Genomic DNA, 19,927 nt, shown 5'->3' on the forward strand with positions numbered 1-19,927 from the left:
TGTTAACATAAAACTGTTCTAAAAATAGTCTATTAAAAAAACTACTAATCCACAGTAATCTTAAATTTTCTTATTAGTTTCCTATAGTCAAGGAGTACTTCAAAATATTTTTTTTAACTTAATAAGATATCATTGGAGTGTGTGTGTATATATTTGTATGTGTGTGTTAGAGTGAGTGTGTGTGTGTAAGATAGGACAGAGTGACTTCTTTATTTTTCTATGAATCAATGATACTCAACTTTTAACATATCAAAAAAGAAGATGTGTGGAAAAATAAAGATCTCACTAAAGGTAAATTCATGGGCAATTATAAAATCTAGTATTACTGTAACAAGGATTCATAACTATTTTTCGTTTGTTTCTACATAATTTAAGAGACTAATACATTAAAAAATTCAGTGTAAAATCTAGTATTACTGTAACTTTGGTTTATAACACCAAATATTGTTTTCTACATAATTTAGGACACTAATGTATTAAAAAAATTATTATTTTATGTTTTGGGACACACTATATATACAAACATAATTTTGTGATGTCAGCAATGGAAAGGGGTGGGGAAAGGACATTTTGTATGTTATTGAAGTTAAGCTGGTGTAAATTCAAATAAGAGTGTTATAACTTTAGGATTTTAAATGAAATCCCCATGGTAACCACAAAGAAAACAGCTCTACAATACACACAAAAGAAATGAGAAAGAAATTCAAATGTTTCGAGATTGGTTCAAGATGGCGGAGTAGAAGGACATGCTCTCACTCCCTCTTTCGAGAGCACTGGAATCACAACTGGCTGCTGAACAATCATCAACAGGAAGACACTGGAACTCACCAAAAAAGATACCCCACATGCAAAGACAAAGGAGATACCCCACATGCAAAGACAAAGAAGACAGGCAATCATCCAGAAAAAGAATTCAGAATAATGATAGTGAAGATGATCCAGGACCTCGGAAAAAGAATGGAGGCAAAGATTGAGAAGATGCAAGAAATGTTTAACAAAGACCTAGAAGAATTAAAGAACAAACAAACAGAGATGAACAATACAATAACTGAAATGAAAACTACACTAGAAGGAAACAACAGCAGAATAACTGAGGCAGAAGAACGGATAAGTGACCTGAAACACAGAATGGGGGAATTCACTGCTGAGGAACAGAAAAAAGAAAAAAGAATGAAAAGAAATGAAGACACCTTAAAAGACCTCTGGGACAACAATAAACGCAACAACTTCTGCATTATAGGGGTCCCAGAAGGAGAAGAGAAAGAGAAAGGACCTGAGAAAATATTTGAAGAGATTATGGTCGAAAACTTCACTAACATGGGAAAGGAAATAGCCACCCAAATCCAGGAAGTGCAGAGACTGCCATACAGGATAAATCCAAGGAGAAACACGCCAAGACACCAAAAATTAAAGACAAAGAAAAATTATTGAAAGAAGCAAGGGAAAAATGACAAATAACATACAAGGGAACTCCCATAAGGTTAACAGCTGATTTCTCAGCAGAAACTCTACAAGCCAGAAGGGAGTGGCATGATATACTTAAAGTGATGAAAGGGAAGAACCTACAACCAAGATTATTCTAGCCAGCAAGGATCTCATTCAGATTCATTGGAGAAATTAAAAGCTTTACAGACAAACAAAAGCTAAGAGAATTCAGCACCACCAAACCAGCTCTACAACAAATGCTAAAGGAACTTCTCTAAGTGGGAAACACAAGAGAAGAAAAGGACCTACAAAAACAAACCCAAAACAATTAAGAAAATGGTCATAGGAACATACGTATCGATAATTACCTTAAACGTGAATGGATTAAATGCTCCAACCATAAGACACAGGCTTGCTGAATGGATACAAAAACAACACCCATATATATGCTGTCTACAAGACACCCACTTCAGACCTAGGGACACATACAGACTGAAAGTGATGGGATAGAAAAAGATATTCCATGCAAATGGAAATGAAAAGAAAGCTGGAGTAGCAGTACTCATATCAGATAAAATAGACTTTAAAATAAAGAATGTTACAAGAGACAAGGAAGGACACTATGTAATGATCAAGGGGTCAATCCAAGAAGAAGATATAACAATTATAAATATATATGCACCCAACATAGGAGCACCTCAATACATAAGGCAACTGCTAACAGCTATAAAAGAGGAAATCGACAGTAACACAATAATACTGGGGGACGTTAACACCTCACTTACACCAATGGACAGATCATCCAAACAGAAAATTAACAAGGAAACACAAGCTTTAAATGACACAATAGACCAGATAGATTTAATTGATATTTATAGGACGTTCCATCCAAAAACAGCAGATTACACTTTCTTCTCAAGTGCACACGGAACATTCTCCAGGATAGATCACATCTTGGGTCACAAATCAAGCCTCAGTAAATTTAAGAAAATTGAAATCATATCAAGCATCTTTTCTGACCACAACGCTATGAGATTAGAAATCAATTACAGGGAAAAAACCGTAAAAAACACAAACATATGGAGGCTAAACAATACGTTACTAAATAACCAAGAGATCACTGAAGAAATCAAAGAGGAAATCAAAAATACCTAGAGACAAATGACAATGAAAACACGATGATCCAAAACCTATGGGATGAAGCAAAAGCAGTTCTAAGAGGGAAGTTTATAGCTATACAAGCCTACCTCAAGAAACAAGAAAAATCTCAAATAAACAATCTAACGTTACACCTAAAGGAACTAGAGAAAGAAGAACAAAACCCAAAGTTAGTAGAAGGAAAGAAATCATAAAGATCAGAGCAGAAATAAATGAAATAGAAACAAAGAAAACAATAGCAAAGATCAATAAAATTAAAAGCTGGTTCTTTGAGAAGATAAACAAAATTGATAAACCATTAGCCAGACTCATCAAGAAAAAGAGGGAGAGGACTCAAATCAACAAAATTAGATATGAAAAAGGAGAAGTTACAACAGACACTGCAGAAGTAGAAAGCATCCTAAGAGAATACTACTACAAGCAACTCTATGCCAATAAAATGGACAACCTGGAAGAAATGGACAAATTCTTAGAAAGGTATAACCTTCCAAGACTGAACCAGGAAGAAATAGAAAATATGAACAGACCAATCACAAGTCATGTAATTGAAACTGTGATTAAAAATTTTCCAACAAACAAAAGTCCAGGACCAGATGGCTTCACAGTTGAATTCTATCAAACATTTGGAGAAGAGCTAACACCCATCCTTCTCAAACTCTTCCAAAAAATTGCAGAGGAAGGAACACTCCCAAACTCATTCTATGAGGCCACCATCACCCTGATACCAAAACCAGACAAGGATACTACAAAAAAAGAAAATTACAGACCAATATCACTGATGAATATAGATGCAAAAATCCTCAACAAAATACTAGCAAACAGAATCCAACAACACATTAAAAGGATCATACACCATGATCAAGTGGAATTTATCCCAGGGATGCAAGGATTCTTCAATATATGCAAATCAATCAATGTGATACACCATATTAACAAATTGAAGAAGAAAAACCATATGATCATCTCAATAGATGCAGAAAAAGCTTTTGACAAAATTCAACACCCATTTCTGATAAAAACTCTCCAGAAAGTGGGCATAGAGGGAACCTACTTCAACATGATAAAGGCCATATATGACAAACCCACAGCAAACATCATTCTCAATTGTGAAAAACTGAAAGCATTTCCTCTAAGATCAGGAACAAGACAAGAATGTCCACTCTCACCACTATTATTCAACATAGTTTTGGAAGTCCTGGTCATGGCAATGAGAGAAGAAAAAGAAATAAAAGGAATACAAATTGGAAAAGAAGAAGTAAAACTGTCACTGTTTGCAGATGACATGATACTATACATAGAGAATCCTAAAGATGCCACCAGAAAACTACTAGAGCTAATCAATGAATTTGGTAAACTTACAGGATACAAAATTAATACACAGAAATCTCTTGCATTCCTATACACTAATGATGAAAAATCTGAAAGAGAAATTAAGGAAACACTCCCATTTACCACTGCAACAAAAAGAATAAAATACCTAGGAATAAACCTACCTAGGGAGACAAAAGACCTGTATGCAGAAAAGTATAAGACACTGATGAAAGAAATTAAAGATGATACCAACAGGTGGAGAGATATACCATGTTCTTGGATTGGAAGAATCAATATTGTGAAAATGACTATACTGCCCAAAGCAATCTACACATTCAATGCAATCCCTATCAAATTACCAACGGCATTTTTTATGGAACTAGAACAAATCATCTTAAAATTTGTATGGAGACACAAAAGACCCCGAATAGCCAAAGCAGTCTTGAGGCAAAAAAATGGAGCTGGAGGAATCAGACTCCCTGACTTCAGACTATACTACAAAGCTACAGTAATCAAGACAGTATTGTACTGGCACAAAAACAGAAACATAGATCAATGGAACAAGATAGAAATCCCAGAGAAAAACCCATGCACCTATGGTCAACTAATCTATGACAAAGGAAGCAAGGATATACAATGGAGAAAATACAGTCTCTTCAATAAGTGGTGCTGGGAAAACTGGACAGCTACATGTAAAAGAATGAAATTAGAACACTCCCTAACACCATACACAAAAATAAACTCAAAATGGATTAGAGACCTAAATGTAAGACCGGGCACTATAAAACTCTTAAAGGAAAACATAGGAAGAACACTCTTTGACATAAATCACAGCAAGATCTTTTTTGATCCACCTCTTATAGTAATGGAAATAAAAACAAAAATAAACAAATGGGACCTAATGAAACTTAAAAGCTTTTGTACAGCAAAGGAAACCATAAACAAGATGAAAAGACAACCCTCAGAATGGGAGAAAATATTTGCAAATGAATCAATGGACAAAGGATTACTCTCCAAAATATATAAACAGCTCATGCTGCTCAATATTAAAAAAACAAACATCCCAATGCAAAAATGGGCAGAAGACCTAAATAGACATTTCTCCAAAGAAGACATACAGATGGCCAAGAAGCACACAAAAAGCTGCTCAACATCACTAATTATTAGAGAAATGCAAATCAAAACTACAATGAGGTATCAACTCACACCAGTTAGAATGGGCATCATCAGAAAATCTACAAACAACAAATGCTGGAGAGGGTGTGGAGAAAAGGAAACTCTCTTGAACTGTTGGTGAGAATGTAAATTGATACATCCACTATGGCGAACAGTATGGAGGTTCCTTAAAGAACTAAAAATAGAATTACCATATGACACAGCAATCCCACTACTGGGCATATACCCAGAGAAAACCATAATTGAAAAAGACACATGCACCCCAATGTTCACTGCAGCACTATTTACAATAGCCAGGTCATGGAAGCAACCTAAATGCCCATCGACAGATGAATGGATAAAGAAGATATGGTACATATATACAATGGAATATTACTCAGCCATAAAAAGGAACAAAACTGGGTCATTTGTAGAGATGTGGATGGATCTAGAGAGTGTCACACAAAGTGAAGTAAGTCAGAAAGAGAAAAACAAATATCGTATATTAACGCATATATATGGAACCTAGAAAAATGGTACAGATGAACCGGTATGCAGGACAGAAATTAAGACACAGATGTAGAGAACAAACGTATGGACACCAAGGGGGGAAAGCGGCAGGCGTGGTGGTGGTGGTGGTGGTGTGATGAATTGGGAGATTGGGATTGACATGTATACACTGATGTGTATAAAATGGATGATTAATAAGAAAAAGAAAAAAGAAAAAAGAAACATTAAAAAAAAGCCACTTCACTACGCCAGATATGTTATTTTTTAGGTTCACCATAATAATAATCCAATTTGTTAGACAATAAATATCTCAAAAAGTATATAATTTTTTTTTAAAAAAGAAAGAAATTCAAATGTTTCACCGTACACATACACATACACAAACCGCCCCCCCCAAAAATGATGGTAATACAAGAACAGGAGTGGCTATACTAATGTCAAACAAAACAAAATTTAAATTAAAAAAAATCACAAGAAACAATGTACATTATGCTAAGTGAAATAAGCCAGTCATAAAAAGACAAATACCGTATGATTCCACTTATATAAGGTACTTAGAGTAGTAAAAATCATAAAGACAGATAGTAGAATCGTGATTTCCAACGACTAGGGGGAGAAGGGAATGGGAAGTAATTGTTTAACAGGTAGTATAGAGTTTCGGTTTTGCAAAAGGAAAAGAGTTCTGGATATCGATGTTAGTGATAGTTGAACAACAGTATGAATGTACTTAAAAGCACTAAATTGTACACTTAAAAATGGTTGAGATGGTAAATTATATGTTATGTGTAAACTTTACCACAATTTTTAAAAGAAGAAAAAATATAGACAAATTAGATTTTTTAAAAATTAAACTCTTGTTCATCAAAAAGACAGCATTATGAGAGTGAAAAGCACACCACAGACTGGGAAAAATATCTGCAGTACATGTAATCAATAAAAACTTAAAAAAATTAAAAAGATGTGTTCTTAGAACAACACGTTATGAAGCTGCTCTCTATCAAGAACGCATTTTTTTTTTCAGACGCAAATTGTAATTTCAGGACTCTGTTGCTTAAAAAAATTGCTTATCTTCCAAATGCATTATTTTATGTTACTTTGTTGAAAATTCATGCCAAATGTCAAGAGAATGAATGTTGAATAACCAGGATCTGATTATAAGAATGCAATTTAGTTGCCTGCAGAATAACAATTCAAAAAACTGTCTCAAGGTTTAAACAAGGAAATGGTAAATCCTTGAAGGAAAATATCTCAATAACAAAACAAAACAAAATGAAAACACCTTAGTCCAGTCCCAGTGACAGTATATAAAGCAAACTATTTTTAACTCTGGGTTTTGAAAGCTTTTTCTTTTAGGACTTCTAGCCATTGTATTTACTTGGTCCCCTGAACTTGCCCATCCTTTTTATGTCCACTGATTTTTGCCCTATGTCTTTATCATCTTATGAGTAAATTAATCAAAAGCCTAACTGGCCTTCATATCTCTAGCACCTCTGCTTGTCAACAGAGTCTGTAGTTACAAGATTTACTCTCCTAAATTCACATATCTAATTGTGCTTCATGATTATCTTCCCAACCAGATCACAAGTTATTTTTCCAACTTTGTATTCCAATGCACCACAATGGACTCCATTATTCCACAAGTCTACAGTGTACTTAATTATTTTCTTGCCTCAGTTTGCTCTAATGATGCAATACATTTCCTTCTGGTTTCTTCTCTCTCTCCCTCTCTTTTTCCCCCTGAGAATCGCTTTAAAGTTCCTTAAAATCATTTTCTGCTTTAAAAGTTTAGTTCAAACGTTAGATTTGTAGGACTTCTTTGCTAACCTGAGGAACAAATTCTACACTTCGGACAATATACCCCCTTACCATTTGTTTATACCTTACCTAGCTATACATGCCTCTGTTTCTACCATAAAGCCTATGCATTCCTTTAAAGCAGTGATCAGCTCTTCCATTGTGAATCTACAGCATTTGACATTAAGGAGATATCTAATAAATATACAGTATTGCTTATCTTTGTGTTACATATCTCACACACTTATATGTATGCATGACTGAATTTAGCCTTTTGGTCATTTACCACTTTTAAACAAGAGTCTACTTCTTAGGTCTTTCTTTTGAGCTTGTATTAATAAAAGGGAAATGTTGACTTAATTCATAAAAATGTCATCTATGACTTCTGGGGGGAAGCATTAAGGCATATTATCTCAGCCAGCCTTCTCTACCACTAGTTGGCCTCTTAACTACAGATGGGACTTAATTGCTCCTTAAATACATCTAACGTTTAAGCTTCCACAATATTGCCCACTAGCCATTTAGCACTTCTGTTGGTTGTTTTTACCCCAAATTCATGAATTATACTATGAATTCTTATTACTCTTTAACACAGCAAAATATAAAAATCAGTAGTTTCTTCATGAGCAGATATAAATAAGTGCCAAGTTCAAATATTTGCTTTTTCAAGAAAGAGAATGAGCTAAAATAATACAGCACGTAAACGAAATTCAAGTTGGTAAACAGAGCAGCCATTATAAAACAATGGAAACATATATCCATTGGGAAGTTACTGAGGCTCCTTCCTGTCTAGGGAAAATGTGTAGTTATGTGTACCATGTGCCAAGGACAGACTGGTCCTTTCCAGACACTTACCCTCTGACAGCATGAATAAGTCTCAGTGACGGATAGGCAGTTCGCACTTTCAGTTTATTCTTAAGGATTAACGCATTAACCCACTCCACGTGCTTCTCTCCTCCTTTGACCATGAAAGCAGGGATCCAAAGGACACTGTCATTCAGCATGGAAAGTCTATGCACAAATTTTTCTCTGTCACTCTCATTCCGAAAGCCTCCAAATGCTCTTTGTACAACTGATGGATTCATGGTAATAAAATCTGATTTAGTTCCCACATCTGCAGCAAACTCCACCACAGGGGCTAGATTACACCTGAAGAGGAAAAAATTAATGGACAAATGAAAAGTAAATATGAAACAGTCACTCCTAAAATGGTGTGCATGAAAAGAAGAATGGGGAATGAGCATTTTTTTTTTTTTACCAGGTGGAAATAAAAAAAGATAATCTGCCTGGTAAAATTACATTTTCAGTAAGTCACCACACATTCAGGAATGCTGTCTTCAATAAAGATGTGCACTCCTAGTAATGGGGCTCAAATTGTCATTTATATTAATTCACTCTGCTGTCGAAGAATACTCATTGCTGTTATCTTCATAAAACCACATGATATGAATTCCTAATAGGTGAATTTATGATGGTAAATTCACAAGAGCTCTGCCATGTAGTAGGCAGTCTAAACCACATGCTGTTCCGTAAGTAAGTAAAACACACTTGACCTGATACTCCAATCTGCACCACTTGTCAAGCTTAAGTCATTTCGACAAGCTTATGAACATAAGTAAGTGGAGATGGCTTTTCTGTACCCTGAGGTTAAGGGAAAAATATAACTCCTTATGACGTTTTCCACAGACATATTTGTAATTGCCTTCTATAGGCCTAAATGTGAAGGAAAAGGGAGAAAAATGGAGTTATCACATTTAATATGCCTTTTTGAGATGTTAATTAACACAGAAAAGCCTCTACTATAGGATCAAATATCTTTCTGTTCCTCAAAATGCCTGTTTTCCCTACTAAGAGGCCATGTGCCCTTTGTGGAGGAGGGACAGAATTTGTTGCCCTGTTCTCACTACCAAAGCTCCAGGGCCTCAGAAAGTACCTGGGTCAGATTTTATTCTCGTAACCTGATTTCATTCTTGTATTACAAGGAAGCTTTGGAAAGCACCTTGAATTTTGCCTTTAACCAATTTGTGATGCTTCTTTGATTCTGTCACATAGACCTGTGGATTTGATGTAACTTAAAAAATAGCTTTTTAATTTTACAATATTTTAACTTGCTAAAAAGGGCACATTTTAATTAGTTGATAAGTGAAAAATTAGATTTTTAACAAACAAGAGTTTACTAATTTGGAAAAAAATCAGTTGAATCTATACATTCATGAAAACACTCACACACACACAGATTTTTTTCTTTTCTTTTTCGTTGTTTATATCAGCCTTCCAAGGGAAGGGAAGAGAAACTAATTTCCTCATTCTGCATTTTTGCAGGTTTGACTGCATTATGAAAGTTTCTCACATTTCTCTTCCTTGTGCATTTTGCCACACTAATTAAATTCTCAAACAAGTTAAATTTAATTAGAAAGTAAAGTGTGTGCTCTGCTATTAAAATTACTGGTTTATATATCCTTCCTTATCTCTCTTAATTAATATATCTTATTACTTCCTAGATCTCTGACAACATTTATATAACGCAACAAGTATCTTTCATCTCACACAATTAAGCAAAGTCTATGTTATCTAGGATAACCTACTGAGAGAAAACAAATAAAAGTTAACACATATTATTTAGAAACAATCTTTTCAAGTTATATAACTTTAATTATACCCACTATATTATATGATAGAGTATTTATTTGTCTCTATCCATGATCCATGCACTACTGGAGATTAGTTATTATTCACTCCCCTAACAGTAAGAATATTAGGAATGGGACTGCCCTGGGAAAGAACAGCTACATGTGAACAGAAGCAAACTGAACATCTTACAGTGGAACTCATGGAAGACTGAGGATATGATAATTTTTAAAGTCCTAAAATGTGCTACACACCAACTTTAAAAACAGTCTAAAATTCTAAGCAAGCTGATTAGAAGATGAATTTGGATACTGTGAGGAAATGCTTTCTGAACAACATTGGTACAAACACTTCTCCTTCCTCAGGTAAAAAATAAACAACACTTGTTAACATGACAGTTAACATGTTCCTGTCATGGGAGATGGCTTCAGACAGATCTTTTTGCTGTAATAATTCCTCAGCGATTCTTTTCAGAGGATTTCTACCATAGGAAGAAATATCTATACTTCATTTTCTCTATAATTGTAAAAATAATCAGAGCCAACCCTGTTAAAGAAAGCCAAAATAGCATCCCACTGAATTATCTTTTCAGGAAAAAAAATCACTTAATTACTTCATGCTTTTCATTACTTTTTCTTATGACATACTTAAAAGCCCCTCCACACCCATGTTTGCTAACACCCACTCTTTTAGGACTGATTCAGCATGTTTCTGAAACAGGATTGTCTGGCCATGTGCCATTTAAGAGCTAATAAGATAGTCATCAATAAAATTGGGTGCTGAAAGACGGACTTTCCACCTTGGAAGCAAAAGGAAACGAACAGAATAACAATATTTCTGGAGAATAGGGTTGGATCTAGGAGAGGAACCAATATATTTGGTGTAGTCAAAGAATGCTAAATGGCTGTGATGTAAACTGAAAGAGCACCAGGAGATCAAAGAGTAATCAATCCACCTGAGCTTTACCGTAAAGTTTTTATGACCTAAGCACAGCCCAACCAGACTTTGTGAGGGATGGAAACAGAGGTACTGGAAATAGCATGACAGAAGGACACACTGTAAAATATGAACTATGCTGGCTCCACAGCCTGCTTGTTCATTTTCCTTGGAGTGACTATGTCTAATTTTTCACTGGAAGGAAAGATTAACATCACGTCCACATGTGGCCAGCAAATTAACTTCTCTGTGGTTGAGTTAGATATCTAGTCATATAATTAGTTGAATGTCACATAATCAGGGCAAGCATTAAGGAAGCCAAAATAACCAACCAGCTGTGTTACACTCCAGCAATTCAGTAGACTTGTTGTGAACTTCACAGCGTTACTAGTAGCAATACTGCTGATTGAGCAAGATTATAAATAGATTTGCAATCACACAGTCTTCACTTTCCTTTTTAAAAAATCTTCTCAGGGATTACAATCATCAAAAGTATCCAGAATGTGTAGCAAGCATTTATGAAGCATTATTTCACATGTTATTCTTAATCTCATAAAAGTGAAGTGCCCAATTTTTAAATGATGGATATCTGTGAGTCAAAACTACCGAGTGCACGAGAATATTTAATACACTCAAGTTCTGTTTCTTTAGCCAAATTAAATTTTTGTACTGACCAACTATTTTGACATATCAAAAACATGAACACATATACACAGAATTAGGTCTGTTGGCCAAACTCCCTGTTTACTCTAAGCTGCCCAATTTTCAATTTGTTTGTTTTTATTTTCCATCACTGATTAAAAATCCTTGGGAAGGCAGTTAGCTCCACTTGTACTCTAGACCAGTGGTCCCCAACCTTTTTGGCACCAGGGATTGGTTTCGTAGAAGATAATTTTTCCACAGATGGGGTGGGGGGGAGGATGGTTCAGGCGGTAATGAGAGTGATGGGGAGCGATAGGGAGAGATAGGGAGCTGCAGGTGAAGCTTTGCTTGCTCGACTGCCACTCACCTCCTGCTGTGTGGCCTGGTTCCTAACAGGCCGTGGACCAGTAGCGGTCTATGGCCCAGGGGTTGGGGACCCCTGCTCTAGACCTCTGAAATTTCTTCTGTGATCTCAAACTGAATGTGCCTCTCAGCATTCCTTTTATGCAGAACTGAAGGCACTTTCATCTATTTCACAGCCATATAAAATGTTTTTAATAAATTTTAATTCACTTAATTATTTAAGGAAAGATGTGTTTATTTCATGTATGTGTGTTTATTTCATGTGCTCAAGACCACTCAGTTCTCTAGCAAGACACATCTCTTAGATTTGTTAGTATTTTCTGCATGTCCCTTAAGTCATGGCTCAACAGTCTAAGCAACTAGGAGGTCCCTCTTTCAATAGCTCAACAGATATGCTTTGAGAGTTCATTGCGCAAATACTTCACAGTACTCAGAACTCTTTTTCCAGCTATCTTACTATTTGTGCTAGTTTACAACGATAGAACCTGGCCAAAATATGATCTTGACAATTATTATTAGTAATAGCAATAAGATAATACTCATTCAATTAGCCACATGTTTATGTATCCCACAGTGTGTGTTAAACATTTGTGCTACCTACAGAACTAGTCATCTGAGATACTGAGGTACGACAGCATGTACTGTGATATAGGAGGTGGTTAATTACTTCTTTACACATACAACATAGATTAAATGAGAAGGGAACAATACTGAGTGCACTACAGCCTTATCTCTATTCTTTCTCACCATTAGTTAATGTGCAGACAAGTTCCCATCACACAATTTTCCAACACATCCTTTTTTTTGTTGGCCAATCTCATCGTGTGTTTCTCTGTACTAACACTGAAATCCCTCAGCCCAAATCATCGTTGCCAATGGAACCACATTTGTCAACTGACTATGAAATGAGAGATAACCTCTTCTCTTTTCTGCCCTCAGAGGAAGCATATGGTCCTTATCTGCTCCCATCCTGTTTTTGAGCTTGAAGAGCCAAGAAAGAGAACAAAGAATCTCTAATACCTGGTTTTGTTTTAGGCTTTGTGGTTACCCTCTCAAAACTTCTAGGGGAAGCTGAAACATGCAACCTATGAGCCTCTTTGACTTTCTTGAGGTGAGGATAGTAGACCTGAAACCAATAATTTTGCAATACTTTGAGGTAAGGAGTAGTATTATCTCCACTTAGAGGTAAGGAACTAGGTCAAGGTGATTAGGAAACATGTCCAAGGACATAGCACATATAAAATAAAAGCATAACTATTTAAAAATGACTCCAGGACAGGAGTTTTAATTGACACTACTTATACATTGATTTCTTTCAGAATCAGCGAAAAATGTCTGTATGTTCATGTTTCACCCCAACCTTCCTGTAAGAGAAAGAATGCCTTACCATTTGGTCTTAAGCATATTATACAAGGCCATTCAGCCATGACATTCCCCAAATCCTGAGCAGTTATTAAACAAAGGGCTTTTAGGTATCTAACACATAAAAATAATACTTATATTTCAGATCTCTTGAGGGAAAGGATTTTCAAAAAATGCTGGTAAAAGGATTGAATATCTAATTGATGTGACTTTTTGAAATATGAAGCCTAGGGTTAACAGATGACTTATATGTTGTATACCATTATGTAGTAAACAAAGTAACCAAATCCTCAAGTTGATAGAAATAAATACAAAAATGACACATATCATGAAAATAACTAAGTGATTAAACAGAAGAGAGACGTTTTTCACAAACCCAGATTTGTTTACGTATTTGGCAAGGGTGAGAAGCACAGTGTCATATTATTTCTACGGAAATCACAGAATGAAAAAAAAATTAAACTCATTCTAGAAAACGAAGATCCAAATACCAGAGAAATATGTTAGACTATGTCACTCCCACACTTCAGTCAAAATCAAAATAGAGTTATTGGGCAAATTTGCTACAACTGTACAGATATTATTCAATAACTTAGTTTTTGGGGGGGGAGAGGGAAAGGTATGCCAAGGAATGGATATATTGTGCTTAAATCAAATAAACTTGCATGCATGTGATTGTTTTCTTTTTCACAAAAGTGAATATATATAGTAGCAAGACTAATATTTATTTGAATTATTATAAATGTCAAGTTTCTGGAAAATGCAAATAAAGGAATATTAAGGAAACCCTCTAAATCCTTCCTTTGTAATTAAAAATGAAGGATCATTTCTACTTTTCTGAAGGGGGTATGAAGACGAAATTCTGGCAGCTGTTGAGAAATTCCCTGTTCATTGTCTCGGGTAAAAATTCATTATTGGGATATTTCAGACAAGGGGGTGGGAAACGAAGCAAAATCTTAGAATGTATTTTCAAGTACTCTTATTCTAGTCAGGGAACTGGACTACTCCATTGATCAGTGGTTGCTGAGCAGTTACTACTGTTTTACAGAGGGAAGAGAACTGATTCAGCATGGAATTTACGTTCTTAAAAATTATGTTGTACATTAAAAGGAAAGAAACAGCATTCATGAAATATTATGGCTGATACTTTAATTACCCATGCCAGAAAACCCAGGCAGAAGAACTATAACATTTTCTCTTTGCAATTCATGGTGTTAATAAACTAAGTACAATGCGGTCATCACAGTGGCTGTGGGAAACATACCTGAGTTTTCTAACTTTTAGTGATTACACCAGCAAACCTGTCACAGTAACAGTGCGTTGACATTTAACTTTCTTGTTTAAGAAAACAAAAATATTTTTGATTTGTCGCTCTAAACTATAAATATATTTTTTCTTTTCATTTTTTTGAAAGTATAATCCAAGACTGAAAAATGATTTCTAATTTAGTATATATAATTTACTTGACACTTGGTCCTGGAAGGACAGTTGGTATAATGTTCAGAAGAGTTAGGTATTCTGATACCATCAAGCATTCAGAAAAGTATCATATCATGAGTGGATAAAAATGAATGTTTCATTTTCTAATATCACAAGGTAGGCCAAGGCAACTTCACATTCATTACATCATATTTATTCTAAGTGGATCTTTCTCATACTTTGTTTAGTAGAAAATAACATTTTGACTGGTGGAAAGGCCTTGATCTCCATAATTCTTTTATCTTCCATATCTGGTTCATCACAAAGCCCTAAAAATTCATCTCAGAAAATTCCTCCTGAATATATTCTCTCTTCTCTATTTCTATTGATATTTTCTCAGCTTAGGTACCACCATGTTTTTTTGAACTATCATTGGAATAATTTCCTAATTAATTATTTTTCAAACTGTTAGCTGGAACAATTGGTGGATCATGAATTGATCTGCAATTTTTAAAGAATGAAAAAGAACAAAACGGTCTATAATAGAAAATGACAGTGTTCCATGCACATAATTTTATGGAAATTTATTTCAGATTTACGTGTGTGTGTAGTAATAGTAGCTGAGGAAGCAATAGCAGGAGTATATCATGATGTAAGTTGTATTTCTTGCTATGCATTTTTTTTTAAACAGTACTGAAAAACATTGCTCTAACCAGTTCTGTAACACAAGGACTCCAGCTTGATCATTCTCTGTTTCAAGGATGGTATCATCTTATTAATATGCACATTTGACCACAACACTATCCTAACCAAAAACCTTCAGTGATATCAGTCCAAGGGCTTTCATAATTTGCCCCTACACTTACTTTCCAGAATTTTCTCTCTATACATTTGCCTGTCTTAGATCCCAATGGCATCAGACTACTCCACGTACTTTTCTGTCTGTGTCCCTTTATTTATGATGATACCTCTGCCTGAAATGACTACCTCTCTAAGACACTCTAGCTTCCAACCTCAAAAAGTCCTATTTTTTCTTAAAACTCAAAGGTTAATACCCATTGCAATGTTTCACATGATTTCTTTGGTAGAACTAATTGCTTCTGCTGCACTGTTCTAAAATATTTACTTATATCTTTATTCTACCACGTATGAAACCTGATTACATTTAGTTGCTTGTATAGGGTTGATATCTTTAATGCAATTAGTCAAGCTAACCATAATAATAATGACGGTTGCTCTGTGTAGGTGAATTGAGAACCTGTTTACAATGGTATTTGATCTCTCAGTCTTCTAGGAGTGCTGCTGAGTGTTTAAATCAAGTCCTGAAAATTCACAGGCCCCTGGGCCACAGGTTAACATAACTCTGAAAAATGGGCAATTTTGCTGGGCTATTTCCCCATTTAAAGGAGACAGGGTCTCATGGGCTTGTGATGATAAATGCCAAAGAAAACATATCTACCACCTGGTTTGGGCCCTGAGGCTGTCAGTTTGTGAGCTCTGCACTAAATCTTCTGATTCCCTGTACAAACACTTCAATTTTTATTTTTAACATGTATGTTCTGTTAAACATGTTTCATTAGAAAGTTGATACAGTGTGTGTTTTGGGAGGTGAATTAAGGAACACAAAAGGTACTAATAAATATGTGTTAAGCTGAAAACTGCATTTTAACTGTAGTTGTTAAAATATTTAACTCTCAGAAGGTGGGCTAACTAAAATACACAAAAATTGAAAAAAGTCATCCTTTTAAGTTGGAATTATTTAAATTACAACAAGAAATACAATCTGTTTCACTAATGTGAATGTATGTACATGTTTAAAAGGTAAGTAGGATTATTGTTAATGATCTCAGTCATCGAAGCTTAAAAAGCATGAAGGGCACATTCACACAATGCTTCGGTAAAATGATGTATGCCAAGAATAAGGGCAAGAATATCCATACAAATACAACATTCCTGGAAAGGGAATTATTTTCCTGTCCCAAACTGAACTGCCTTAAAACTTAGTTTCACTCATTTTTATAATTAGTTCCTTCTGTCTCCCTGGCAGCAATGCTTTGTTCTTAGTTCTCTTATTACTGTCACTGTACTATTTTGTTATTCCTCTCTCCATGTCTGTCTCCTCCATCAGACTGCAAACTCCAAACAGAACAGACCATGTAATTTATCTTTATATCCTTAATACCCAGTGGAGCCCCTCAGAACTTGTCATCTAGTGGCTGCTTGATAATTGTTTGTTGAATGAAGAAATACTTGTTGAATTAATGTGACTACAAATTAATGGAACCACTGCTTCCATTTTTAAACTTCAAATAAATGTTTTTTTATTTTTTAAAATCATCATATTTAGGAGCCATACATTTATGCCAAAGGATACCAGTACTTAAGAAATAATTATGGGACCCTAATTTTGAACTGCTTTTCTAAACAATTCTTAATCACAATAGAAAAATCCCTCTCAATTCTTTGTAGGATCACATGCTTTTGACTCAAGACCATGTTGTTCAGTCTGATCATTTATATAATTCACTAAACATAAGAAGAGCTATCAGTTACTACCTTATGCAAGATACTATACATATCTAAGTTATTCAAACTTTAAAGAACATCCATATAATTAAGTATAAGTAATCATATTCTACAAATGAGGGAAAAAAATTCAGTTTACAAATCCTCAGAGCTGGGATTTAAATCCAACTTTGTATCTAAAACACGATGAGTCCAAAATTTACTGCACGATACCGCAGGTTCAAATGATTTTCACTGTCCAAAATACATATTCATTTTCTCCCTCTCGCCCCGCCCACGCACACATACACTACACTTGACACTAATGACAGAATATGCAGAACTAGACTACAAAACTATAAGTTGCATTTTTATGTGTTTGTTTAAACAAAAAACATATTTCCTGCTTAATATCACTCAGGTAGTGCTAGAGCTGTAACATGACCCCAAATCTCCTAACTCCCATATATATCACTCTTCTTATCTATACTCCAGAATTTTAACATAATTTTCAAAATTAAAATTGTTTTCATTTTCAATTTAAAAACAGCATTTGTGTTCACATACAAACACTAACAAAAAGAGAAGTTAAGGGCTTCCCTGGTGGCGCAGTGGCTGAGAATCTGCCTGCCAATGCAGGGGACACGGGTTCGAGCCCTGGTCTGGGAAGATCCCACATGCCGCGGAGCAACTAGGCCCGTGAGCCACAACTACTGAGCCTGCGCGACTGGAGCCTGTGCTCCGCAACAAGAGGGGCCGCGATGGTGAGAGGCCCGCGCACTGCGATGAAGAGTGGCCCCCACTTGCCGTAACTAGAAAAAGCCCTCACACAGAAACGAAGACCCAACACAGCCAAAAATAAATAAATAAAAAAAAAAAAAAAAAAAGAGAAGTTAAAATACTTTTCAAATATAGAACACTTGTAAGTCTCCCTCTAAAATATAATCACTATTAACAGTTGGTACCATACTGACTTCTAATATTTTAAATAAATGTTTCCAGTAATGGCATAAGTCAAGCTGTGGTTCTAAGAATTTTGGTGGATGCCAGTGAAATAGATATGGGAAGTAGGAGATCTTATCTCCCAGAAAAATGTCAAGGTCCTTTCCCCAAAACTATACTAAATGAAGTTGCTATAAAACAATTTCTCTCCCTTTCGATAATGCTTGTATTCACTGGTTCTTCTTTATATATTTTGTACATATGGTGAATTCCAAGGCTCTGACCTCATCATACTTACAATAATTCGTATGAATCATTAAAACGTAGTCTTGTTCCATAGAAAACAAGCTTATGGTTACCAAAGGGGAAAGGGGGGGGGGGAGGGATAAATTAGGAGTTTGGGATTAACATATACACACTGCTATATATAAAATAGATAACCAACAAGGACCTACTGTATAGCACAGGGAACTATACTCAATATCTTGTAATAACCTAGAGTGGAAGAGAATGTAAAAAAAGAATATATATATATATATATATATATATATATATATACACACACATATATATATATGTATATATATATATCTGAATCACTTTGCTGTACACCTGAAACTAACACGACATTGTAAATCAACTATATTTCAACCCAAATTAAAAATAAACAAACAGACAAAAACTTAGTCTTGTTTTTCTTTGGCTAAGAAGTGATACCCTTCCCCTGATTTTAAGTCTTAACATTGGCTTGCATACATCAGGAGGAAAGGCAACACTCCTGGACCAAAGGAAACAAAAAGCCAGATTAGAGGATACAGTATTAAGTAGAGAATGCTATTTCCACAAGCTGACTGATGAAAAGGAAATTTATTCATAGAACATGGCAACCAGAAGGAAAAAAAAAATCACACAACAGTGCAAGTTGACAGGCTCTATTCCAAAGTTGTCTACTGAATCATAAGAAAATAGAGTCATAGAGTTTCAGAGCCAGAAAGGAATTTAGGAGTCCAACTAGTTCAATGGCTAGATTTGGCATATCAGGAAAACTGAAGCTCAAAATGGTTTATATTACTTGTTCAAAGTCACACAGCTATATTTAGTGGCAATACCAGCAAGAGGATCCAAGTTTCTGAACTCTCTCATGAGTATTATTTCAACTACACTCTTTGGGAGAATATATACTGCTTGGCAACAATGACCATTTTAGTGCAAATATTTACATCTTCTGTGTACCTGGGTCACAGATATAATTTTACTACCATGAATATACAATACCACCAATATGTTAATCCTAAACCATCAAAAGGAAGAAAAATTTACATTTATTGAATAACTGATTTGTACTTGGATTTATTCTAGACAATTTCACACACATTATCTCATTTACTTCTATACTCACAAAAAAGGGAAGATAGAGATTATTTTCCTCATATTATACATAAAGAAACTGGGGCTTAGAGAAGTAAATAAATCACTTAAGACTGAATATAAATTAGATGGAAAAGATGGAACTTGAAACTAGATTTACCTGATTTAAAGGTTTATCACATTTGATTAAGATGTTAGCTCCCATGAGAGAAAAGGTCATGAGTCTCCTGGTTGATGATCTGTCTCTAGAATATTTTGACATATATTTTTGGAACATAGTAAGTGCTTAATAAAAGAAAGGAATTCTCACAGGATGGTCCACAGACCACGACTGGAGAAAATGCTAAACATTATAAAGTCAGCTTGGTGTTTATTTAATTTTTTACTGTTTTTCCCCTAGCTTTATTGA

General features: G+C 35.0%; 1 protein-coding gene across 1 annotated transcript in view; it reads right to left on the reverse strand.

The window, feature by feature from the left end:
* The window catches only part of ST8SIA4 (ST8 alpha-N-acetyl-neuraminide alpha-2,8-sialyltransferase 4), a 103,597-nt gene that overhangs the window by 56,244 nt on the left and 27,426 nt on the right, over positions 1–19,927 (reverse strand). The window contains 1 exon segment of the mRNA XM_007191815.3: positions 8,209–8,502. Coding sequence (XP_007191877.3) covers positions 8,209–8,502 — 294 coding nt within the window.

The sequence above is a fragment of the Balaenoptera acutorostrata genome, chromosome 2, assembly GCF_949987535.1.
Source record: "Balaenoptera acutorostrata chromosome 2, mBalAcu1.1, whole genome shotgun sequence".
Lineage (NCBI taxonomy): Eukaryota > Metazoa > Chordata > Mammalia > Artiodactyla > Balaenopteridae > Balaenoptera > Balaenoptera acutorostrata.